General features: G+C 41.1%; 1 protein-coding gene across 16 annotated transcripts; it reads left to right on the top strand.

The window, feature by feature from the left end:
• The first annotated feature begins 571 nt into the window (after positions 1–571).
• Positions 572–26916, top strand: LOC108114243. 16 transcript variants are annotated; one of them, XM_017225128.1, is made up of 15 exons: positions 573–959; positions 8013–8560; positions 10958–11204; positions 11516–11755; positions 11836–12079; positions 12193–13148; positions 13206–14145; positions 22075–22480; positions 22734–22757; positions 22868–23035; positions 23840–23986; positions 24122–24159; positions 25062–25083; positions 25369–25377; positions 25684–25783. In XM_017225128.1, exons 2-15 carry the CDS (start codon positions 8099–8101, stop codon positions 25684–25686), a joined length of 3906 nt encoding a protein of 1301 aa, XP_017080617.1. In that variant the 5' UTR covers positions 573–959; positions 8013–8098; the 3' UTR covers positions 25687–25783. The 16 variants fall into 16 exon arrangements, with proteins under 16 accessions (XP_017080620.1, XP_017080617.1, XP_017080619.1 ...); XM_017225127.1 differs by having other exon boundaries at positions 575–959; positions 25681–25797; XM_017225130.2 differs by lacking the exon at positions 25369–25377 and having other exon boundaries at positions 574–959; positions 25684–25701.

The following is a 26916-nucleotide window of genomic DNA, read 5'->3' as shown; positions in this document are numbered from 1 at the left end:
ATTGTTCGTTTTCCTTTGCACCTTCGCCTGCATGGGGCTTCATTCGGTTTGCCTTTTCCTGCATTGATAAGAAAGTGCTTTTTAATAGCCCTACACTCTGGGATATTTGTACACAAAGGGAAAAGGTTGCAGAAAGCGGTGTCAAAGGGCGGATTTGATTGAATTTGATTGTGCATATTGAATGGTAACCGAAATGCATTGTTCATTGACTGTAAAACTCGAATTTTTAATTAAAATGGAAAGATTGCATTTAGCTTGGTTACTTTTAAAAGAAAGTTGCATATTATGATTGACATGTTTGGAATGAATATTTTTTATGGCTTTGTATGCCTATGAACTTTGACTTAACAATATTTAGCAGAAAATTGCAAGCCAAGGAATCAACCCTAATTTATTTGCTGTGTATTAAAGCCATTCCTTTTTGCTTGCACTGTAAATTGCTGAACAAACTGCACGCAATTGACACTCATAAGCAAATCCCCCTATCAGCTGTGAATCAACAAGCATTCTCTTTTGTTTTCTCTTAATACCAGTAATCGTAGCTCCAAAAGCCCAAAGGTATTTGTTGTTAGTAGAAAGAGCGAGCTTTTCTAATGCTCCGATCGTAGCTTTGTAGATTCTTGGGTGCTCGGGTCTCGAGTCTCCAGTCTCATGCGTAGCCCGCAGTCAGTTGCTTTCGACGCTTTTGGCTATTAATAATAAAAGCAAATATGACGCGACTCTCTTGACTCAAAACTTAACTTATGGCAAAAACAGTAAAAAACTGATCGCTAAATTCAAGGTCGCCCTGTGAAGTAACAAAGAAAAGCAGCAGGTTGAAGTGTAGAAAAATTTACAGTGCTTAAGTGTCAAATCAAGTGCCACCCGAAAAATACAACGAGTACTTAAGAATTTCAAATTAATTACGGCAAATACGAGTACAAACGTACGTATGTGCTCAGTGATAAGATAAGCCAAAGGTGGGTCTGAAAGGTGGAAAATGGGAATTTGCATGCCGAGACAAATCTGTGGCTGAAACTGAAACCCTAACTAACCCAAAAACTCAAAGCGAAACCAAAGCAACAGCCGCAAGAGTGTCGATGTCGTCGTTACACGAAGTACACTGAGGAAAAATACAAGGAAGCATATGGAAATCTTTATTTTTCTTTAACATTTATTAGCACTTAATGTTATTTAAATTTAAGTTTTGTAAGTAATGCAGTCTTAAAGTATTTCTATTACTTTATAGCAACTTGTTTTAGGGATAAAGATTGAATTTTAATGGATTAACATCTGTGAAAAATAAGGCCCAAAAAAGAGGTATGAGGTCATTCTAAAATGGTCACAGCTATAAAAAAGTATTCCTTATTGATAAAATACCTTAGGTTTGACCCATTTGGTTGGCTTTTTCCATCGTGCACTAGTCACTATTCACTTGACGCGTTAACTTTCGTTTCCCTGAATGCCATGCATATTAGATATCTGGTACAGGTAGTGGATCACCACACCCCCTCCCCCACATATACCCGACATTTGCTTGTTGTTTGGCTTGCTGTAGTAGAGAGAGGGCGCCAAATACAATGAGCGGGGTAATTGTTTAAACAAGAACGACGGGCGAAATGCTGCCGGGCATACAAATCGATTGCCATGGCAAATATCACTCATACGCACTGGAGACCCATTGCGCGTGCTTCCTGCTAATGCTGAAATGTGTGCAAAACGAATATAATATATAATTAAAACTAATTTGATGACACACTCGACTCGGGCGAAAGACGAACTCAGCCAGGCCAAATAATAAAGCCAGAGAGAGAGAGGGTTTGAAGGGGGAGTCGTGAGGAAAGGGGATTCCTGCCAATTGCGTAATTATTATGTGCACAACACATATGGCTCGTTACACTAACAACGAGTTGTGTGTATGCGTGTGTGTCTGTGCGTCGTCTCCATCGTCGGTCCGTGTTTATATAAAAGAATTTTTTAAGTACGCAAATTGACAAACAAACGCAGGCAGAAGACGATGGCAACACTTTGCAATTACCGGGCCTCGAAATAAAGCCCATTTGAGCCCCCCAAAAACAACGACAGCAACAACAATAACAACAATATCCATGAAATCCAAACTGCACGCTCTGTTGATGGCTTTAATCGGGAGCGAGAGGCCAGCAAAAGCTGTGAGCCATGTTAATAAAGACTAAGTAATAATTAAGTGGCAAGCATTATGGTTGCCTTGGAAACGAGACGAAATTGTCGGAATACCCATGAATACCAGACTGCATTTACTATATGACCTGGTCACTTAATCACAGCATGCAAATAAGCTCTTGGAGCAGTTCCATTCGGACTTATCCTTTCCCCCGCACACTTCATAATCCCACCCAAAAACTTCAACCTATCCCAGCAACGACCTTGCCACATCACTTAAAGGCTTAAATCTTTGGCTTTTCACATTCACTTCACGTATCGCTTGACTTTGTTGGGACTCCGTTGTTCGCCTGCAGGTGACTGCTACAAATTTGCTCGAATAATTTTCGGTGAATATTAAATATAAAATTTCAGTAGTCAGCCAGTGTCTGGTAATCAGTCTGAAATCTTAGAGCATAAAATCATATGCATATTAGAGCCGAGCTAATAATTACTATACTTGCAGGCAATTTTCGAATGTGCAGAGAATTTAATTAATTTAAAACGTGAGGCCTTTCAGCTGTTTGCTCTTAAGAAACATTCTGCAATAATACTTAATGATGGGTAACTGATTGGGATAAGTTTTAGTAAGAGCTTGGACTGTACTATTTGGATTTTACAATTTGAATTCAATAAAGTCTAGAACTGAAATCAAATCACTTGTAAACCGATAATCAAACTGAAATTAGTACACAAAATATCACCTGGAATATCAATTTTCTTTTCCAATTCCCTTTTTCTTTTTAAAACTGTTTTAGCAATTCAGTTCGCTTGAGAACATGAGCTGTTTGCTTGTAAACATATATTTTCATTAATTTTTTTTCAATAGCAAACCAAATACGGATTGGATCAATTCAAAGAAGTCAAGCCCTCAGAGAAAACTAGGATAATTGAGCCTCCCCCCCTGGTTGATTCTTTGTCATTAGTCCTTTTGGGAGTAGAGGCCTCAGGACCAATCAATGTCAATTTCGTCTGCTGTCATCAGGTACATAGAGGTTCAATAAATGCACCCGGTGATTTCACTCATCTATGCAAAACAATCTTGTGCATGCAATTCATGCCGCCAAAGCCAGACGCTTTCATTCAGGCCGCTTTCAAAGGCCAAAACCAGGCTAGAAACGGGGAGAGGGATGAAAAACTCTGAAGGGGGCAAAGATCTGGGCGGGCTGTAATTCATTCATATGCATTCACTATATGGCACTCATCAACATTCGGTTCACACATGTTGGGGAATATGGGCTTCCGGCCAGCCGCCCCAGATGTTTCCTAGCGTTTCTCTTTCCCTTTCTCCACCGGAAAATTTTTCGAATCAGAAGCTGCTGCATTGCGCATACGCCGCGTGTGCTGCACAGAGGTTTTCAAAATTCCCACAGGGAAGTGGAGGGCAAGGGTGCCTTTTGCGCCCCCCTTCCTATTAATGTGCTCATTTCCCCACTTGCCGAACTATGGATTCTATGCTTCTTTTGGCAAGTTTTGCATCGCAAAACGCTTCCTTCGCCCAAACTCCTGTTGCATTCGCTACGAAAATAATATTAAAATTTATGATGACAAACTTTCAACGCCAGCTGCAAAGATTTGCAAAGCCAGAAAAAATAAAATAACGACAGGCGATAGCATAAAAAATGCCAGAGCTTCTAGGATGCCCAAAAAATGCTAGGACCAAACACACATTTTTTATTAATATATAGATATATTGATATATATACATATATGAGTTATATATAGAGATGTATGCATGCATGCATATATTTTGTACGTTTGACAATTCATGGGAGAGTATCGGTTTATATCGAGGCAAGCGGACGACGCTTTCAATATTCGCCCAGCTTTGAGCTTACTTTTTCCATTTCCCAGTGTCATTTTTGAAAAATTGATTTATGGCCAATAGTGTATGGGGAGCGGGTCGAAAAAGGAGTTGGAGAGGTGGAAAGGGGGTGAGGAGTATGGGGAGTCGCAAAAAACCTATCAAGTGTCTACAGCCGCTATCTGTTTTTGGCCCACCGCTTCTCCTCTGCTGCTGTGTTTGGTTTTGGTTTTGGCCATACATTTTTCCGCTGAAGGCTTTGAGCCATCGACAGCCACAGCCAAAGTTGCTCAATAACCAAGCATATAGATCAGTTTTTAACAATCCACTGTCCCCTGGTATTGCTTTAAGTCATTTTCACTGGTTTTTTCCTTTGTTTTCTGTCATTTTCCCGGACGTCGCTCTTTAACCGATAAATTGCTGAATTGTTTCGACTGCCGAATAAAAGGGGTGTCGTAGCAATTTTTTCACTGCCTGTTAAACGTAATTAAGAAATGTGTTTTTGTGAGGTAAAAATATAGGAAAAACCAATTAAAATTTTAAATTTGGAAAAATTTGCTAACTGCTTTAATACTGTGTTTATTAAGTCTTGAAATAATATTTAAAGCATACTTTATGACACACTTTTTAATGATTTTAAATCGGGGAAAAATGAAGGATATCACGTATAAATTTTAGTGAACTTTTTCAGCAGCGTCTACGCTCCTGTTTTCCAATGGAATTTCTGCCGCAAGACAAAATGAGCCGTCAATTAAATTGTTTCAAACAAAAAACCAACAAAAACACCAGTGGGTGGTGCAAAAATAAAAAAAAACGAAAAAACGGGTTGAAATCCAGGCAGAAAATGGTTGAAAAGAATTGCTCATTTTTGCGCATTTCGAATGGAAATTATTTCGCTTTCGTTGAATGGAAAATGCCGGCTGGATTTTCACTCAATGCCGCAGACAGTTATGGTGTTTTACTGTAGTGCATTGTAATTAAGCGTTGACTTGTTCAATTACCAAAATGCAATTGCTTTCGGCGGCAGAAAAGCCGCAAATGTCCGCGTGAATTGCCAGAAGTTTTCCACCAACGGGCCAACGAAAAGCTCTGGCCAAAAAAATGGAAACTACCTGAACGGATCTGGCACCTGTAGCGACTTGTATCCGCGTCAATTTGCATTAATGGTGTGGAAGAGGGGGGGTAGTGGGGCGGAACTGGCTGGCATGAATAAAAAAAAAAGAAAAAAGAACGTTGCATGCTAAAATAAGTTGGCCTTCTTCTTGTTTGCCGCTGTCAGCGTTCCAAAGAAGCGAAAAGGAAGTTTTTGTTTGCATTAAAATTGTCAGCGGTGGCAACTTTGGTGAGGTTTCGTTTTAATCATGGCACAAAACTTTGGCCCCCGACAGCCCGAACTTACTGGATAGACCCTCCGGTGTCCCTTTGCCCCCATTTGCGACGCATGTGGCGGCATACCAATTCCAACTCCTTTTACACACTCTGCCAAATTGGGCTTAAAGGGCGCCCACAAACAAAGAACATTTAGCGAAGGGAAATTGTTTAATTCTTTGAATTGCCTTAAACATCAATCAGCATTTGATTGGGGCTTTGATAAGGAATTTTTATATCTTTTACTTTTTTAATTAAAAAAGATATAAAATCTTTTGATATTTCCATAAAAACACTTTCGTAAAGAGAAAGAAACATCCTTTTCTCCTAAACTAACATTTGAAGCCACAAAAAGGAGTTTACTTTCCCCTTTTTTTGGGTGCACAAATTCCGCTCTATATATATATTTTTTTTGGCGGGGTTGCACAATTAAAATGCATGGACCATGGCAATCCGAAGTGTTGTAAGCGAGCAGCTGTTGCATGCCACATCGATTCGAAATGGGCAATGGTTATGCTTATGCATGAGCCAGCGCCAGCGCCAGCGTTCGGGGGAGAACCAATTGAGAACATCCGCAGGATATCCTGGCAAGCCATAAAGGAACACCACCCATTTGACCAATCTTGGGCATTACTTGAGTCTCGCGCCACAGTCTCTTGGCCAGCAATCGGAGTTATTTATGCACATAATTACCTGCGCTGCAGCAGCCATTTGCATATGCGACCAATATCCGAGGATCTGAGCGGGATTTATCCTCGGCGCATACAAAATGTGGCATTAGGGCCGAATACATAGAGTTACAAGCTTACAGCACCTTTGCTTGTGCTCCTGCCACTGCTACTGCTCCTGCTTCAGCTTCTGCCTTTGGCTTTGGCTTTGGCTTATTAAATGGAAGAGTAACAAGTGAAAACTCGCGCAAAACAAACTGCAAAATTGCCTCATTATGTGAAAAGGCAGCAAATAAAAGTTGGCAGTTAGTACAAAAGAGCCACGTAGCTTTCAGTGGGCGATGGGCGGATGTTTTGGGGAAGGGAGGTGTAGCGCTGCATGGGTGTGGGGGCGTACCACTGAAAATTTATGCAGCACAAAGCCGCGGCAAATGTAAGTAAGCCAAACGACATAAGCAGGCATAAACACAGCCGGATTGAAGGAAAATGTTCGTGAGAGCAGCAAACCAAATACTCTGCAAGCTGAGAAGCTGCAGAAATTTTTTCTTTAAGTCGAAGGATTATATATACATTGTGCTTATGGAGCTTGCATTTAAATAAACTGATTAACTAAATCTATTTATAAATGGTTTCTTAATACAAACAGTTCTCCCATTATTGTTAGGTAATAACAACCCATTAGCAATTTGTAGAGTAAACCAATTACACAATCAACCTCAATAAAAGTACACACATCCAAGGATACTTAATCAAGTTGCTTGTTTTGGTAATAGATTCCTTCAGCACCTACTTTCACCTCCAAGCCATAAACTAAAGTCAATCCGCACTTGAGGTATATATGTATCTACGAGAATATTTACCTGCCGAATAAGCCAAGTCACTCAACTGGCTTTGGCAAAATGCATTTCCTGCTTAAATTCATTATTGAACAAATTCTGTTATCGAGTAGTGGCGAAACCTGCGACCTAGTGGATATGGCTCGATCCGCTGGAGCAAAGGACCTACGGCACAAAGGGCAGACCCATTGAGTGCACCGACGCGTCGACGGCTCCCGGTGGGTGTAAATTTTGTTATGCGGCAAATACGCCATAAAGCTACGTAGCAGGAACAGGAGCTGTACGTTGAGGATGAGGATGAGCATGGGGTAATGGGAATGAGGATAACCAGGGAGGGGGGAAAAAACCCGAGGTTGCATCCCAGGGTCTTCAGCTCTCTCCCAAAGGCTACTTGCATTTGCGTGAATATATATGCCTTTTCCTCTGTGTTAGCCGTCCCTCTGTTTTCTTTTTTTTACTCTGCTCTCCCCCCTTTCGTTCAGTGCAATCGGAGGTATGAAAGAAGTTTGGTTCCGTATCCGGAACCCCGGGTCCGTTGTGCATGTGCGGCACTCTAATAAAATTTAATAAAAAACGTGCAGCGCGGCATAATGCAATGGCAATGGACTGGCCCAGAACGGGGTTGGGGTTCGGCGCTTTTTTTTACCAGGCCAGTTTGAGGGGTGTTTGGTGGTTTTTGCGGGACAGGTGTATCATTACCTGCACGCCAACCGCAAGTCAGACGAGCTCCCAGCATATCAATGTGCCGTGCGAGGAGGATCTTATGACCAACCTGCTCATTTCAATCTTCCGATGAATTCATTTCTACATCGTAAAAAACAAACTTCTTATGACAAAATGACAGAAATATGAATCGAAAACTAAGTGGAAGCCAATGATAGGTTAAACTAGTTATTAACTATAGTTAAGTATATACTTATTTCCGAATAAAAACCTTTAAAAATGATGAAGTATATCGAAATATATATTCGAAGTTTTTCATATTTACAAGCTATACCTTAAGTTGTTTCGCTTTGCTTCCATTTGATTAACATTTAAAATACACTTTTGACCCACTTAAATATAATCTATTGTTTATCATTATTCAAATGTCAATTTGATAAGGAAACGACAGAAGCTATTTCGCTTTGAGGTATTCTCAAAACACTGAAGTATATTTTGTTTCTATTTTTTAAGGACAAGAAAGAAGGGAGCAGACTTACAAAGAAAAACATAAGAAGACAGAGTACGTTACCACAGAACTCCAGTTGATGTAAGATGCCATGGGCAAGTGTGTCTCCAGGCAGTCGCCTCCGCTTCAACAGTTCGCGTCCCCAGACGCTGAGCATCATCAATCTGTATTGACAATCGCAGTATCCCACGAAGATTTGGCTCAGGCACACAAAATCTGGCAACAGTTGACAGCGAGTAATGAATACATAGCAGCTAGCAGCCAAACATCAGACCAGCAGGAGGAACCCTTTTATTACACCATAACCCATAGACGGAAGCCATCGGAGCAGGCAGTGTTGCACATTGAATCCCTTTACAATGATGTTGCCCCAGCGGAACCACTGGCATCAACCATTGGCCCAGAGTACTCCACTTGCCAGGAATTCCTGCTGCACGAACTCTTGCAGGCCATCGAAACTGCCGAGGAGCAGGCATCCTCCAATCACATCCTGAACCAGGCCAGAATAAGGCCAGAACCTCAATTACCAGTCGAGAACAACGGCTGGCTGGCGGTGAGTAATATTGATAAATGTTTACAACTCACTTGAGGCTTCTGGCGAAGCTCTATTGATAAGTTGCGAGTTCTGGTCGGGAAAGTTTGCGTCTGGCGAAAATGTGGTGTCACCGTTTATGGGTCAACAATCTATTCTTTCGCCAGACTATTGTCCATTGTTTCTAGCAGAAAGTTAAATACTAATGCTGGGGGGTTAAACAAAGGATACATAACCTATGAAAGGGCACTTTAAGTTTAATATTAAGTTAAAAACATAAAAAAATTGCAATTAAACAACCCTGAAGAAAATTTTGGGTAAATAACCCAAGGGGCTGAGATTCTTTTTCCATGAACACTTACCAGCCTTTCCTTTAAAAGTTTGAGCTTGCATATTCATATTCCTTTTCTCCTAAGGCTTATTACAAGCTAATTTTGTATAAACATTGTGGTCGGGGAAAGTCAGGAAAGGCTGTCAAAAACGGCCCCCTCGCCACATATCATCTTTCATACTTAAACGAAGCACTTTATCCCTCCCTTCCCCACTCAGCAATTGACCTTAACCAAATTTTATTTTACTCGGATAATGTCTCAGAGGGCTTATTACACCTGAATTTTACATGAATCACTGAGTGTGCAAGAAAGGAAAATCAACCTTGTTTTACATCCGAAATCCTTGATTTATTGAAGAATTAAGGCTTTTCTTTAAAAATGTTTTACAGTAGGTCATGAAAATTCTCATATTCATACAAATTCAATTTAATTTGGTATAAAATCTCGTTTATTTAAGTACCTTATATCATAAAAAGTGCGACTATTTAAAAGTTACTTTATTAAAATAATAATAAATAACAAAAAAAAGTTATATTTTTATATACCAAATAGTCTACAAACTAACTAAAATCGCTTTTACTTACAAAAATACATAAGTCTCCATACATTTGTCTTCTGCCATGGTTCATATCCCAACTAAGCACCACCAAAACCGCTAGATGGCGCCAGACTAAGCCACCCCCGACTTTAGACCATTTTCTGCGGAACAGCCACTTGTTTTCCCTTTTTTGCGCATGAGCAAACACCGGGAAACTCTCATTCTCTCTCCGTTTATTTTTCATTTTCTCCCCTTGTGGTCAAGCAAAAGAGACTGTAACGACCAGACCCACCACAAGAAGACATTCGCTCCGTGAGAATTTTCAGCACGCCATTCAATTTTCCGTTGCCGTGCTTTCACAAGTGAAAAATCGTCGCCACTCTGTCGCAGCAGAAAAAAACTGAGCAAAACTATAAAAAACAACAAAAAACTAACAACAAATACCAAAAAAAAGAAAACCAGGAAGACAATTTAAACTAAGATTGTGAGAAAATTTTGTAAAGGAAAAAGTTTGCATAACGTGAGGCGTGAAAAGTGCGAGCAGATTGCAAAGGATTTTTCCAGCAAGCCGTTAGATTTTCAAGGACCCCCGTGTGGGTGTACTGGCAGGTACTCGCTGTGTATCTGTGTGCGGCTCAAGTGCAATTATAAATGGCGTAATTTGTGCGCCTTGGCGGCCGTGTCATGAACATAGCCATACTGCATCCTAAAGTGGATATATTCGACTCCAAAATCAAGACGACTCCCCGGGGAGATAGCAAACGGACGGAGGCTCGCCGGAATAGCGAGTTCCTCTGCCTCTGTCGACGACCTGCAAAATGGATGAATGCGACAACCCCGTCGTCGTTTCTTTAGAAAAATTCGCATCACACCAGCTTAACGAGGAGGGGGTCGCCGAACCGAGTGCGGAAAATTCCGATCAGGAGCAACAAATAAGTCACAAAGAGCCGAAGAACATCGATGATAAGGATACGCTCCTAGACCAGGAACTTCAGCAATCATCAGTTGAGGAGGACGCAGCAAACGACGCGGAAGTCGAGGCAGTCATCATGGTACCATCACATAAATATATACATCTTATGGACATTTTCCTTTGTTGAATAAAATAGTATTGGCTTTTAGATAAATATGAACATCAGTTACATATGTATCATAGATAGTACATTATCAAAGGTTGTTCCGGATTTCACATTTACACTTTTTCATAAAGTTAACGCAATTTGCATCTAAAGTGAAAACCGGAACATCCCAGAAAAAGTGTTTTCCGCGGACCATTAAAACATATCGCGTATATTCGCTTTCATATTGATAGTTATCATGATTCCATAAAAAGTATCTCGCAAATAGTTATTGTTCGTAGGACGAAGTGACTCATGTAGTTAGCTAACAGCTATGTATTCTATTGTGTTTTGTCTCTTGTTAGGGAAGTCCTCGAGGCTCCTTTGTTTTCGTGCGCCTCTCATCTGTGCTGACCCGATTTGTAAATGTGTTTCGCTTTCATCCTAATCGCTTTTCACCCTTTTCCCTATCCGGTTTTCTCCATTTTAGGGACAGGCGGAGAGCAAGAAACAGGGCAGCAAGTCAAGTCGCCGCAACCACAATGGCAACGGAAATAGTAATGGCAATCCCTCAGAGGCGATGGATCAGAATCAGACGGTGCACACCAAAGGCACAGCCATGTCGTTTGGTTTCCGCAAAAAGCTCAATGGGACGCCCAAGAAGTTCAAGAAACTCCTGGAAGGTGGGGACAAAAGTGCAAATCGCACAGACACAAAGGACGACAACGGGAATGCAGGTGAGTCGAGTAAATTGAGTATTTTGGGGGAGGTAAGAATGTAGTTATGGTTGCTTAGAAAGTTGTCAAAAAGGGTGGTCTATAGTGAAGCTACTACTACTTCAACTCAAAAATGTTTTGTTTACGCTCTTATGTTTGTTTAAAAGGAAGTAAAGTTTCAATTCGCTTTGTAAAGTAGCTTTATCCTTTGAAAAATGGCAATAGCTGACCAAGTGTTATGGCTTTTTAATTTGGCGACAATTTGGCCAATTTAACAATGACTTGACATGCCAACATTTCATTGGTTTCGTCCCTTTCTCTCCCCCCGACAGCTGTTCCCGTTCACTTTGAGAAAGTAGGCGCCGCCGCTGTCCAGAAGACCGGCACTTTGGCGACAGGTGCGGCTGGCGGTGGACGTTTTGGCTATCGTGGGGCGGTGCCACGCCCCGCATCTGCGGGCCTAACTGCGCCCAGCGAAGAATCTGAAACGGAATCGACAGTCCAAAATGCCCAGAACAACAACAATAATAATAGTAGCGGAACGGGAAGTGGTCCGGTGTTGGTGAGCAATTGTGAGTGTCGATGCCGCAAAAATAAACCAAAACTTTTCCATTTTCACATCCAATAAAACTTCTTTCGATTTTTCCCGCAGTGAAACGACGCTCCAAGAGCGCACACGCCGGACGATCCGGCGATGGGGAGCCGAAAATAGCCCAACCTAAAACTCTGACGTTCAACCTGAATCAGAACACCACCATCGAGTATCAGAGGCGGCAGTTCTTTGGTGAGATAGCGGACGAAACGTCGGGTTCGGGATCCGGATTCGGGTCGGGATCGAGAGCAATGCAGCCGAGATATAACTACAACAATCTGGCCAGCATGCATGCCAATGTCATGTGAGTAACCCAAATCTGGAATAAAAAATATATATTATATCAAAAAATAAAAACATTAAGGAGAAATATTATTATAAATATCAAACTTAAACCATTTCTTTGAACTTTTACAGAGTTCGCCCCACACCGCGACCCACTCCAGCGAGTTATGCGAAGTTCACATTGCAGACAGTGAGCCTGCCTAGGCCAGAGTACCCGGTGGCCATCAGTTTGACAGCCACGACACCGACCACGCCTAGCAGCAGTGTACAGTCACCGGTGCCTGCCCATTCGACCGGTGCAAGGGCCAAGGACATCTCTACCAGCTCACGACAGCATCCTCTGACCTCAGTGCATGTCCAACCACAGTCAAGACATCTTGACCAGAAGAGCGTTAAGCAGCTGACGAATAACTCCACACGTCGAGGATTCTCAGGAAGTCGAGAGATTAGTGCAGATTCCGGAATAGCTAGCATGGACATGGCATTAGACAGCAGTTCGGGCAGCTCAGTGGGTTCCAAGAGAAGTCGCAGCCGGCCCAGAAACCTCAAGATGGTGATGAGTGGACGACACACTTTCGAGGTTCGCGATGCCGATGATCCGCCCTCCAGTGAATCAAATTCTTTTGTGGAACCACTGGCACTTCCAAAACTACCCACTGATGGAAGTCAGAGTATTCCTCTTCCATTATTGGGTTTGGTACGATCCAATACGGTGTTGAGTCGGGAAAGTTACGAAAGACGTCAAGCGGAAACCCCTGGAGCCCAGGATCAACAGGATCAGGAACCAGAGAAACCCAAGATAAGTGGCTCCGACGAGAGCGAGAGTGTGGACGAGGAAAAGCTTTATCTGGATTCGTCCACCTCCGAGAAGAGTGCCAAACATCAGAGCCAGTCCTCGGTGGCCTCCACTTGGCGCCTGCAGGCTGGAGAATCTCTGGCAGCTCAGGATTGCAGCAGCATGAGCATGAGCATCAGTAGTGATACCCAGGCTCCTGAGAATCCCAGGGATAATGAGAAGGAGGAGGACATGTCCTTGGGTTTGGATGAGATCAGCCTGATCAACACCGATATGCAGTTTAGTACAATCTGTAAGTGTTATTTTAGATTTCCCAATGAGTTATTTTATTTCACGTAATCCTTTCCAGCTTCAATGACGGAAACTCCACCCAAACTGGGTCAGGAGCCTATGCTCAATCTTCATCTGGTGGACAATCGGGAGGCAGGCACCTCGCGTCCCCGTTCCTTCAACAATGCTCTCAATGAATCCAAATTTGCCGAGCTGGCTTTGGCCAGTAGTAGTTGCCTCCTGTTGGATGATGAGACTTCTCCCACAGATAGTTTGGTCAGCAGCACCGAAGATTCCGAAGAGGCAGGTGGCAAGCTGCAAAAGCACAAGTTAAATGAGGAACGGCAACAGAAAGATATTGATGACATCGATATAGATGATATTTCGCCGGTTCTTGAACTGGATTTAGATCCTCCAGGCAGTCGCAGCCCCATATCACCTGGCACTCCAACTCACGCCTCACATTCACTTTCCTTGGGCTCGGATTGTGGAAATCTCATAGATGATGAGATCGCAGATCAGCCAGCTTTGCTGTGCAATAGCGAAGCCCATGAGGTGGCAACGGATACACCTACTTTAATGGAAACGCTGACCCACACCCAAACAGGATCTCTGCGATCCTTAAAGAGTCAGTCCAAGGCTCGCACCGCGCTTCAACAGGCCATTGAGTTGAGTTTGAGAACTCCGGCAGCGGTGCGAAAGGCAGTCATGGATCGAGCTGAATCTTTGGATACTCTTTCCCCCTGTGAATCCATTTGCTCTGATGATCTAATGATGGATTTCGATATGAACAGCAGTGTGGACTCTATCGATCATATGACAAATGCCACGGGACGCAGTCGCAGTGGTTCCGATCTTCACAGGATTGGCAGTGGTGGGCAGGATATTGATCCTATACAGGCGGAGACCGAGGCGGAACTTCTCTCGGAGTTGGAGCGCAAAGGAAGCGATGTGATGAAGGAGCTCAATACTTTGTTGCGTGGAAGAAGGCAGCGTGGAGGACCAAGGGAGAGAATAAGGTGAGTTTTTAACATGTTTATAATTAATTAATACTTTGCCGAATAAGAAATTTAAAAAGATGACTTACCCAAAAACCAATTTGAAATATGTTTAAAACAATTAATTCCTGTAAAAGTAGATAAATAGGTCAAAAGTTAATGGTATACGTACTTGATTGGCCTCTCGTAACTCGGAATCTCAATGACCAATCTATTTGAAAATGTGGTTTTACGCCCTCGAAAATAAAACCTGCCATTCCCTAAAATTTTATCTGTTAAAAGTTATCTCCGTTTTTTGATTCGAATAATTTCGATTCCCCCTTACCTAGGCAAAGCTAATTGAATTGCTTGCATCGGGTCAGAAAACGCGGTGGCGGTGGCTCTTTGAATCGCCTTTGATTTGGTTTTATTAGCTCTGCACTTGGCAGGTAGCCAGCCAGCGACTGTTGGAATATTATTAAGTGCATTTTCCCGGCACTTTTCCTCCTGCTGCTCCCCGGCAACCCAATTCCACTTGAGGTGCTGCAAATCAATCAGCAGCCTCTCCCCCTTTTTAGCGCAGCCTTCCTCTCTCTTTGGCTGCTAGACAAATTTCAGCCGGCCGGTAAGAGATTACTCAAGTTAGCCCTAGAAAGGCGGAGATTTATGACCAGTTTCGGGTTAATACATAACTCAAAGCGAAAAGTAATGCTGTAACTTGAGTTGAAGAAAAGCAACTTGACGAAGCTGGAACTACAATACTGCTAAATATATGGCAACTTTGTGTAAGAAACCGTACACTGGATTTTTTTTTAGAAAATAATCAGTATTTTTTCGATAACAAAGCCGAAAATGGTCCGAATATTGAATGGCACACGTAGTTGAGCCTGTAATTTAATTTTTTATCGATTGGCACATGGAAAAGAACATTTGGTCAATCCTGTTAATTTTTCCCAAAAGCACAGTATTTTCTTCATTGCATAAACAATCATAACATGTAATTTTAAACCTCGTTGAGTTCGTTATTTAATTTCCCGTCAAAGTAAATACCAATCTCAAAAAGTACATTTCTTAATGAATTGCATTAAAACCTTTAGAGGTACAATTTTGATTTAAATTGTAAATATTAATAGTTTCTTAATAAAACCCCTTTATGCCTTCTAGTATTAATGTAAATTGCTCATGCAGGAGTATTCATCAATTGATTTAGCTACCAAAACAAACAGCCAGAGTGAATCTCACGTGTTTGCTCGTTTGTTTGTTTGTCTGTTTCTGTTTGCCAAAAGGGCGCTCTGGGGTTAATCAAATGCAATTTACTTTGGCCAGCTCACAGCTTTGGCATGGCACGCCCTTCCCCTTTTATTTTAAGGGTAAATGGAAATGGAAATTGAAATTAGCCCAAAATTAGACAGACATCAGTGGGACAGGCCAGGACAGGGACAGGTTGGTACTCACAGGTTTTGCCTTTTATATTTGTTGCCAGTTGCCAAAGGTTACTCCATCGGCGAACCCATCCATTGGCGTCTCCATCCATCCGACATTCCCAATTCAGTTCCCGTTGTCGGTCCCAATTGCCATGTTTTAGCGCCGGCTACTAGAAAGAGAAGGGGATAGCTATTGGGGCATGTTTATGGGCCAAAATGCTGCAGCCAACAACAACAACAACTCTGTGTGGGCCTTGTGCATTCTGGGCGAAGCCAAAGCCAAAGACGCGACCAACGGCAACGGCACTTGGCATTTCCAATTGTCTATGCCTCCCACCACCATCTCTCTTTTTCTTTCTTTTTCCACAGAAAATAAAAAATTATGATTTTTTAAAATTTTAAGATCACTTAAATATACTCTTGAGACTTCAATTTTTTCCAACTTATATATTTCTGCATTTCAATCTTCTTCAAATAGTTCACACTTCAATTTACAAGATTTAATTATCTTTTATCTATTAGTTGTTTTGTAAAAAATGTTCCAAATTCTTAAACCAAAAAATATATATTGTTAACCTTTTTGTTCTCTGTGTGGCATTCCCGTCTCCATCTATGGGAGCTCCAGACTGGGTCTTGGCTTTTTGGCCAAATCGTGGCCGTAGTTAAGATAACATTTTGACTTTGGCCGGAGACTTGATGGCGAGTGCCGCATTCTTTTGTCATGGCAACGAACTAGCAGCAACAGTCACAACAGCAACACTAGCACCACCAGCAACACCAGCAACAACAACCGGCAACGGCACGACATCAACATCGATGGAGTCGTTTCTGGCTCCAGCCAAAAGTTGAGAAAAACTTTATTGCTAGGAAAAATCAATTGTCTGGTGAATATATGTGAACCTGTTTCGCAGCCAACAGCCAAATAACTGCAAAATGCCGCTGGCTATGGCTAAATGTGTTGTTGCGGTTTAACCTGTCACTCGATGGATCCAATAGATGCGCCTGCGTCGGGACATTGGCTTTCCTTTTTTAGGTTTCTTTTTGGCCAAACATAGCCAACATTAGAAGGCCAATCTGGAAACCAGCCAGCTGCAGATACTTCAAAAAAACCACCAGTCACATGCTAAACCGCACTTGTGGATTAACCTTGAGACTGGCTTACCCGCTTGGCCAGTGAATGAATCATACATAATGGCCAGGTTCCCTTTCCTCTCTATCTACCTCTCCTCGTCATCATCATCGTCAGAAAGTACTGAATAAGCCCACTCAATCTGAGTTATGATTGCCTCTCAGTTGAAACGCTCACGCGGATGCAACAAAAGCAGCATTGTGATCCCCAGTCTCGGCATTCCGGGTGCATAAATATTATGGCTATTGCCGTTGCTGTTCTCGTCCCCAAGCAAGAGATCTGGCTTTCTTTCTTTCTAACGGCTGTGCCACACACTCTGAGAACGTTAACAAAAGCGGCCCAGACCCACACGACCACATCTCTTTCGACCCACCAGCAACATTCTTACCGCTGCCAGCCGTTCATGTTGCTCGTGTAAGCGGTGCGGCTGCTGATGTTGCTGTTGCTGAAAGGAACGCTGGGAAAACGAAACATTGGTAACAACAGCAACCAATTACAGTGGGAAAACTTGACGATTTTCAAGCGATTTTTGGAATTTTAAATCATAAAATTATAATTATATTTAAGTATATAATGTATTTTTGATCTGTGAACATATTTCCTGTGTTAAAACATATTTTGATTTTGGATTTATCCCGCTAAAAAGTTATCCAACTCCACTGTGTTGTTCCATTGCCATATCATACCACTCCATTACCACTTGAGCCGTGGCTCCAACTTCGATTTCGGCTCCAGTATTAAACAAGATCTCAAAGCACGCGGTTCGGTTTGTGAGTTCAGTGCGGTTAGCTATGCGAAATAATAAATTATATTCGTAATCCAATATCATTCCATCAGCAATATCGGTTTGAAGAGCGCTGCCAATAAAGGCAATTGTAGATTGGTGAATTGTGTAAGAGCCGCGGTTCGAAAAGCGCGTGGGAGTTATTGCGTAGTCCTAAATTGCGTTGTTAATAACCGAAACAAAACAATAAAAAAAATATACAGATAATAATAATAGCCAAAAGCAAAGAGCCAGTGACCGCAGGCAGTAGTCGCCTCCAGTGATACGCACTGGTGCCTCTTCCATGCCACAGATACAGATACAGATGCTACCTGCCCATCCAAAGCTTCAGATTCAGATACAGATACAAACGTGTATATAGGCGGTTTAACGCCGACGCCATCGAACGATCAGCATTCATAACAAAAGACACGCCGCGGGCACAAGTGTCAATGAAACGAGCGTTTTGCCTGGGATACATTTCGCATTTGGCCTAGACCCGCAGTTTCAAGTGAGTAGAAGAAGTACGGTTGGGCTTCCACAAGTACAACATTCATAATCAAAAGTTCTTGAGCAAAAAGAAAAAGCGTTGATGATATTATACGAGTATATATACAATCCATCTTAAAAAAATTAAAATTTTTACTACCAATAACTTTTATTACTGTGTTTAACCTAATGAATTTCCACTGTAGTTGAGAACTGCTGTACATTGCGTATATTTACGAAACGAATTGTCGGCACAATCTGGAGGGTTAACAAAACGGCATATACAGAAGCTACCGAAAGCCCAGAAACCTTAGCCAAGTGGTAGCCAAAGTGGGTGATGATTTCCGCTCTTAGCTTTGCGTAATTCGATATGCAACCGAGGGGCAAAAAAACAAAAACAAAAAGAAAGGGAGAAGGGAGAAGGGGTAGGCCTAACACACAATGGGCTAAAATGTGTGTCACATGCAAATGCAGGCAACGTTTGGAAAATCTTTTGGAATTTGATGCAATAAACGTAACAATTACAGAGATATCAGGCACATAAAGAAAGAAAGGGGGCAAGCTGGAGGGGGGTTGAGGTGCCCCCTTTTATGGCTTTTCAGCCACTTCAAGTTCAGTTGCATTTGCGACGCGTTCAGGTTTTGGTTACGGATACGGGTACGGGTTGTTCCCATCTCCATCTCCATCGCCATGCATAATTCAACAGAATGTTTGCCACACAAACTACGAACATACCATCGAGTGCAAATACAGATACAGATAACTGCTGCTGCCTCTGCTGCCTACCTTCCTATCTACCTGTCTGCCACGAAAGTGCTCCCCAACTTCAAATTCCCCAGCCCCAAACACAGTCTCTGGGCATACGTATATCCCCATCTTAACCATCGTTGATCATCATCCTCACTTTACACACTTCAAGAAAATGCGCTTTTATGTTGGCAATTAAAGAGAGAGTAAGGTTCTTTAAATTGAAATCATTTTTAACATCCGGAAGTTGATAAAGAATATAAAAAGTGATCTCAAATAATTCATTAAAAATGATATCAAAGGAAATCTCAACCTCAAAGATATAGTTAGATTCATGATCTTTAGATCTAGTTTTTCTCGGCGTGGAGAACAGAGAACTCTGGACCTGTGAGATACACACCGGATTCTCATCAGAGGCGGCCGTGTGAGAATGTTGGTTATTTCTTTATTTTTTTATGGCCATTGCCATTACTTGCGTGGCTTGCAGCCTGCTCCCCCTTCCCGGGATCTCTAATGAAGCTGCCTTTCCATTTCCACTTCCCCTTCCTATATATACTATATATACAGATGGGTACCTCCTATACAATATCATATATGTTTGTATTTATGTGTTTGCCCCAAAGGTCTCCGACTCTATGACAAATGACGTTTTGCCGCACAAATTGATAAGTACCGTTGGGAAGTGAAGTTCGAGTAGTGTATGTCAACGCCTCTGCACCGTGGATCGCTATATGATTATGATTACTTGTCATTGTTGCATGTTGACTGTTAACTGTTGCACCAAACCGAGTGAGCCAAGTTTGTGTTGCCGAGACAGTTGCCGTTGGCAGTGGCGCGTGTGCAGTCACAAATGAGACACATTCGTACTAAATGTGTAGAAAGGTAGCTGCAAAGCAGGTGCGTAGCCAAGGGGCAATTTCCAGGGGGCTTTTACTGCCACAGTTTTTGGAAAACCTTATCATCAGAGAATATAATTATGTGCTTAAACGCTCATCACGTAGCAAAATAAAACTCGCATACGAAATGCTTTTACTTGCCTTATCTAGATTTTACTACTAAATTTTGGGGTAAATAGGTTTCTCTGAGTTTATTATAAAGTAGTTTAAGAGAGATTTAAGATGTTATTAGATGGGAATGTATAATAAATTTATTTGGGTTATAGCTAAAATATAAATCACCCTTAATTTCACTATAATAATTACCCATAGGTCTTTAAAATATCCCCCTTTTCTACACCCCTGCTAATATTGCCTTTCATATATAGATATATGAATCCATTTTCTGCACTTGTTGCAATGACAGACATTTTGTCGTCTGACAGTCGGTTTGTTTTTTGTTTAGAGTACGAAATATCCGGCACTGCCGCCTGCTGAGTTTCGCTGAATTGAGTTGTGCAAAGTACTGACTTACTCGTATTGTTTTGATTTCGGTGGATCTCTTTGGGGCCCGATTTCTGCATTCATATTCATAGTACAAAAACCGCATAAAGTTGGCGTGCGAAATTCACAAGCATGTGGAATTTTGCTAGCTCAGTGGTTGTGTGTGGGATTTGGGAAAGTGTATTTTGTGTTTTATGGTTTGGACATAATGTACACTTTAATTGCTTTATGTTTGGAAACACTCGAGTGGGTCCATTTGAACTTTTGGCTTTGCCTTTGTTGTTTCATAAATTACAAAAATCTATCCATTAGAATTTTACAATAGTTACCGGTTTTATGATTATCAGCAAAAAAAGTTATGTTTACTTGAAAGTTAAGTAATAAAATTTAATTGAAGTATAAATAATTGTAAGCTATGTTTCCTTTTAATTAGCAAACCTAATTGGAAATTAAACGAATAAATCAACATTACACCGCAAATAAATCAAACATGATCAGCTTGTCCGATCTTTCCCTTCCCAAATGCAATCAAAACCATCTCAGCAGGGAATTTAATTTTAATTGAAATGAAAGATTGCTGAGAACCTTTATGGCGCCGACAAGCCCAGCCTAACGGTGAAAATAGAAGGGGTCTTTGGAACAATAAAAGATGTATATTCCTACTTTCATCGCCGCTCCAGATGAGCTGAAAATTGTTCACAGTCCATTTCGTGCAATTCGCGATCATCTTAATGCAGCCATCAACAAAGTTCGCAGATTCAAATATTCAAATTGCCGCTGTGCCAGTTCCCTGGGGGCCAAATTACTCATGGAACTTAACTTGACTGAGCTCGGTTAATTAGTAACTGAAGGAAAGTCTCTTCGTGAGATACATTTCGTTGTCGTAATGAATCCACTAACCGAAATATCGTTATAATTGCGGGTATTATGATAGGATCCAAAATCCATTAGCCATTAACCTTTTCGTTACAACCGTGAATAATCGAATGAGCTAACTATTTTTGAATGATTTTCCCTTTTGTTTGCTCTTTTTATACGATTTTCAACAGTTTGTTTAAATTATGCCGTAAAATTTTTGAACAACTGCGCATGTGTAAGATATACAATCATCTCCCTCCTCCCCTCTCCCTGCATTTTGGGTGACTGCAACACGCAACAGTTGACTTTCACCATTCAGCTGAAAGGCAGCCGCGTCTGTGGATTTATTTCCAGCATTCATGTCGTGCAGGTTACCAGACTCGCTGCCACCTGACCTCCACCTCCTTCTCTCCCTCCATCATTCTGCTCACCCATCTTAATTGCCCATTGACAACTGCCGACTGGTGGCTCCTTTGGCCAGCCCTAATCAATGGCATTTCACTTTCATTGCGACCACGTTAATTGAAAAAATAATTGTAAAACTCACCCCTACACTACAACAATAACATTGAAAATAGTTACCCACTTTTTGAGTTCTTAAGATGTTTAAATTCCTAGTTTACTATTTCAATAAAGTTATTAAAGATAAAGCTTCTACTGAACTACAAACTGCGGCTCAGTTTCTGCTAAATAAGTACTTTGTATGGTTAACAATACCACATTTTTCCTCAGTGCACTGAGGTCGCACAATATTTTTCTACAAAGTCTCCACACAGCTGTTGGTGGTCTGCGCATGACGCGATTGTGTCATTGCCGCAAAGCAACAACATGGAGCATTAAAGTCCAAGTAGCGACCTAAAGAAATTCGATTTGTCAGCTTGGACAATGTCGGAGGCGAGTTCGGCCAGCAAATCTTCGCCCAGTGGAGTGCGTAGGGTCAGGACAGATCTGAAGACATCGGAAAATAGATTCCTGGGAAGTCATCAACGGACCAGCTCACCAATGACCATCAAACAGCGGCATATCCACTACCACTATGCCACATTTATGGCCAGCAGTGCGCCACAGGCCAACGAAACATATCACAGGCACTCTCGGTTATTTCTTTTTTAATGATTAATATTATTCGGAATTTTACTTAATCACTTAATTATTAATAATTCAATTACTCTTTTTTTACAGCGCCCAGTTGCCAGCCCGTGCCACCAGATTGCTGAACCGGTCGCGTCTTCAGGACCAACATCTCACCGGGAACGATTCGGATAATAGCTTGAGGTCCACCCACAGCGGCGGAGCTTCGGCGGCCGCTGCTGCCCGAAAAAGAAGCACGGCCAACTCAAGGACATCGTCCGGCTCCACGGCCAGTCTGCCTCGTCAGCGTCATCTGCAGCAGCAGCACCTTGGCTTGGGTGGCAGCTCTGGAGGAGGAGGAACTGCATCCGGAGCATCCGGCAATAGGTGTGGAGGCGAGCTGCACAGCTCGTCGGACGATCTAATGTTATATGACAAGTCCTTCCGCAATGCCATGATCCAGGATGTGCTGCAGTTTAAGAAGCAGCTGCTCCGACTGCGGCGAATACTCCAGGAGGTTAGTGTTGGCTAAATTTAAATAATATTTTTAGGTCTCATTTAATGTCCCTCATCACTTTTTGAAATTATGTATAATCATAGTTTGTTAGTTACTTTTTGGCTTACAAATAATATATAACTTATGGTTGTTGTGGTTAAGTTACTTTCTTTAAGTACACTCATAATTTTCCTTTCAAATTGACTTTTCTTTCCATACATTTCCAATGGCACACCCATCACTCACACTCCCCATTCACTTGCACAACTCCTAGGAGCCAGATTTTGATTTGATGCGGGTACGTTGCTGTCCTCGGTTTGAATTTATTTATTTGTGCCCGCGGCAATTTCTGGAGCAGAAGTGATGAATGGAAAGTAACTTACTGGTTTTCGTATTACCTTTCCACAGACGGAAACACTCAATCCTTTCGAGAACGACAACGTTCAGCTGTTTGCCGCCTGCGGATTGGATAGCAAACAGCTGAATGACATCGATCTGGCCAGTCTAACCTCGTCCACAACGGAGGACCCGCTCCAGGAGCTATCGGATCTACGTAGACAGGTGGTTTACCTTCAGGTATTTGCACGTTTTTTGCATTTCGTTTGCTCGTTAAGCTGGGAGAACACAAAAAAAAACTGGGTATCACAAACCGAATTATTCGGAGCAGGACGAAACTTTTCTATCGCATTTTTTACTCTCGCTGTTGTTCCTTAATGTTTCTTAGATACATAGAATCTTAATCTATGTAGCATGTAATATATCCAATCATAAATCTATTTATCAAGAGAACATAAACATTTTATATAAATACTGACATAGCGATGTGTTGATATCAGAAGTTCATTTTGCACTTTGACTTGCCACAGAACACAAATCATACAACAATCCCTTGAACCGATAAAGATATTTATGACTATGAATTAAAGGAGCAGATAAAAGTCTTTCAAAAATATATATACTTTTAAGTTCTTATTTATAATATACGTTAACATTTTATCTGCACCTTTGATTACCAATTTTTACACACCAAAGCGATCAATATATACACTCCTTTCATACAATTATAAATAGTTAAAAGAGTTGCTTAGCTGTTGTGTATAAAATATGCTATAAAAATATGCTTTAATTGAGAAAAAGAATTGGCTTCTTAATTTAGTAACTCAAAAGAAGAGAAGCACTTATAAAGAAATTAAAGCATGACTGTCTTGAAAAGGCAAAAACTAAGCCAAGATAGCGTTTTACCTATATAGATATGATTTTCACACTCTATGGCTTAGATATCTATATATAACCACTAGTGACCTTTCATGGCTCGCTCCACAAGAGTGAACTGACATTTACTGATCTTTGGTTTTACCTCCCAAACCCCTTCTCATCCAGGGTCAAGTGGACGATCGTGATCGCACCATTCGCCTGCAGCGTGATCTCATCGAGCAATTGGAGGCCGAGAAGAGGCAGAAGGCTTCGAATGGATCTGGTGGAGAACCGGGCAAGGAGCTCATCAGCATGGCCACCCAAACGGAGCGGGTATGTTCGGCCTTCGGGTCATTTGTATATATAAATATATATAGATATATATATTTCTTGCCGATCATATGTGTTTGCACAACATTGACTAACCGAAAGCTATCGACAATTTCAATTCCGATTCCACTTTCACAGACACGACCACTTGCCATTGGTGCGGAGGGTTTGTCCAGGTAGGCAAACTTTCATGTTTGTTTCAATTTTTCCTATTTTTTTTTGTTGTTGTCTTACTGCATTATTTATCTGTATTTTGTTTCTGCATTTTTTTTATGTTTCGGTAATTTTGTGTAATACTTGTAATTTTTGGGGGCTTTTCATCAACCGCAGCTGCGCGGCCGCAAACTAAACAAAACTAATACAAAACGATGCCGCCTGTTGCTGCCTGTTATTGCTTATACACTGAGGAGTTTTTTATACATATTATTCAATATAAATGATTAATTATTAAAACTGCTTTTATATTAACAATAACTATAACTACTATATTGGAGTCAATAACCTAATAATAACATACTGGAAAAGAAAGTTATGGGAAGACATTTGCATTAACAAAAAAAATATTATATTCCGCTGATTTATTAAATTCCATTAATACACATTTTAAATATATTTTGTCACATTTTCTGTTAATTTGCATTATATAATTTGAGTAGTGTTGTTGCAATTGGCCAGTTGGTGTTGCAAGTTTCTAGCTGCAAGTTGCTAGCTGCTGCTGCTGGAATCGGTTTCAGCTGGCTTCACGCTTCGCTGGCATGCAAATCAGTTGGCCACTTTTTGCCGGCTCTTGACGTTAATGGCAGCAAATTGCAATTGGAGCAGTCTAATTAGGGCCGATTCTGCAGTAGCTAGAGCTGAAAGCTGCAAATCTGCAACCTCAGCTTTGGCAGCAGCAACAGCAGGAGGCGGACATTCCATCTTTTTTTTCTTTTTTTTGTTTAAATCGACTAACAATAGACCAGATTTTGCCCCGATTAACCCATACGAATTTCTTTCTTCCACACTCGCCTCTAAAATGCTCCCATGGACTATACACACACACACCGCTCTTTTCTATCTCTAACAATCTGACATTTAGACTACAATTTGGGGAGCAACAGGTACTATTTTGTGATTTCATCCTAGCCATCATTGTGCTCTGTGCCATCAATCTTATATGTATACTACACCTAAGCTATAACTGTATGGATAATTGTAACTCTTGCACTTGAGAAACTAAGTTCCCAAAGGCATTTACTAACCACTAACTAAATGAAAACTATATAAGCTTTAATATATCTAAGATATCTAACTACTAATCTTATGCATTAAGAACGTTACCTATTTGTCACTGAAAATTTAACACTGTTTGTGAAACGTTTTAATTGCATGCGGCAATTAAATAGAGTCCCAAGGTAATGCAAACTAAAAAAATAACCCAGAACACGTCGAGAAGATGGGATGGGTCAAAAGTTAAATAAAAACTTGATGATTCATTAAACATTCGCACTAAGCTAGCTTAGAACTCTTCGAGTTCTTGGAAATTGTATTTTAATTCACTTTTTGAGGATTTGTTGAATATCTTAAAGACCTTTAAGATTCATCTCATCTTCTCAGTAAAACTAATCCTTATAGCATGGTCAAAGCTTATGGTTCCTTAATAGAAAATTTTACAATTTCCTGGAGCATCCAACTAATCCTAATCTCTCTGTTCGCAGAAGTAAGCCCGAATATACCAGTTATACCACGCACTTTCCGACGCTCCACTTGCACGACTCTACGCTGGCAGCCACCACGATCATTCGCCACCACCAGAGCAACCACAACCAGCAGCAACAGCAGCAGGAGAAATCCTGCCCAGCTCTCAGCCAGACCCGCCGGCATACTATCATCTCAACAACGCTGACCAACTATAATCAACAGCTGGCGGCGGCAGCTTTTCCTGATACCCCCAGACGCTCATCCATTGGATGGGATACGACTCCGACTACGCCCAATGGCAACGCCTATAAGCCCGTGAGGATTACGCTAATCGGGGAGGCACTGCCCCTGCAGAATAAGTCATCAACCGGATCGCTATCTTCGTCATCGTCCTCCTCCTCATCAACATCGTCGTTAACCCAAAATCCAAATGTGGTCAAAATGCGGTATCCCAATGGCTGTCAGAGTGTTAAGAACGGATCGAGTGCCCATTATCAGCCGTTGTACAACAGCAACAAGATGACAAACCCAACCGTAACTATAGTCTGATTTAGATACCAGTTTTCAGTTAAACAAACCATCTAATTTGCCGTCGCAAGTCTTCTGGGAAATGCTCTAAAATAGAACAAAAATTAAACAGAATCCACAATTGTGAAAATAGACCTAGTACAAGATCTTAATGTAATGTAAGCGATTTACTTATATTTGCATCTTAGCCAAGAGCTCTTGATAAAACCGTTTAGTAAAATATTTGCATGTAAGGAATGTACTTTAAATATCTCAATAAATATATATGTATATCCATTGCTTCAATATAATGTTTAACTAAATTTATGCGTCTTTTTCTGGCTTAGTTTTGGCTTCCAAATAATATTTTGTTAGCCAGATATATAATATCCGCCAATCTGAACATCTTCAAGAGCCTCCAAAATGAATTACCCATTAGCACAGGAGTTATATACTCCTCATAAATGTATAATCTAATATTAGATTCTAGATAATTTTTGATTGTTACTTGTTTTTTCGCCTAAGTTTTAGTCTAAGTTAGTGAGTTTTTCTTGGTTTAATTTGTAATCCTGTAATTTGTATAATATGAGCTATGATAACTATCTTAAACCACTTTCGCTGAACGAGGAATCAATACAAGCAAACATAATATTTTTTCTCCAAGAGCACAATAATTGTCAAGTAATTATCCAATATTATATAACGTATACTATATGTAAACCACTATTAAAGAGTTATAGAAAGTA

Source organism: Drosophila eugracilis, unplaced genomic scaffold, assembly GCF_018153835.1.
Source record: "Drosophila eugracilis isolate 14026-0451.02 unplaced genomic scaffold, ASM1815383v1 contig_2154, whole genome shotgun sequence".
Classification (NCBI taxonomy): Eukaryota; Metazoa; Arthropoda; class Insecta; order Diptera; family Drosophilidae; genus Drosophila; species Drosophila eugracilis.
This window is presented reverse-complemented; position numbering and strand designations above follow the sequence as displayed.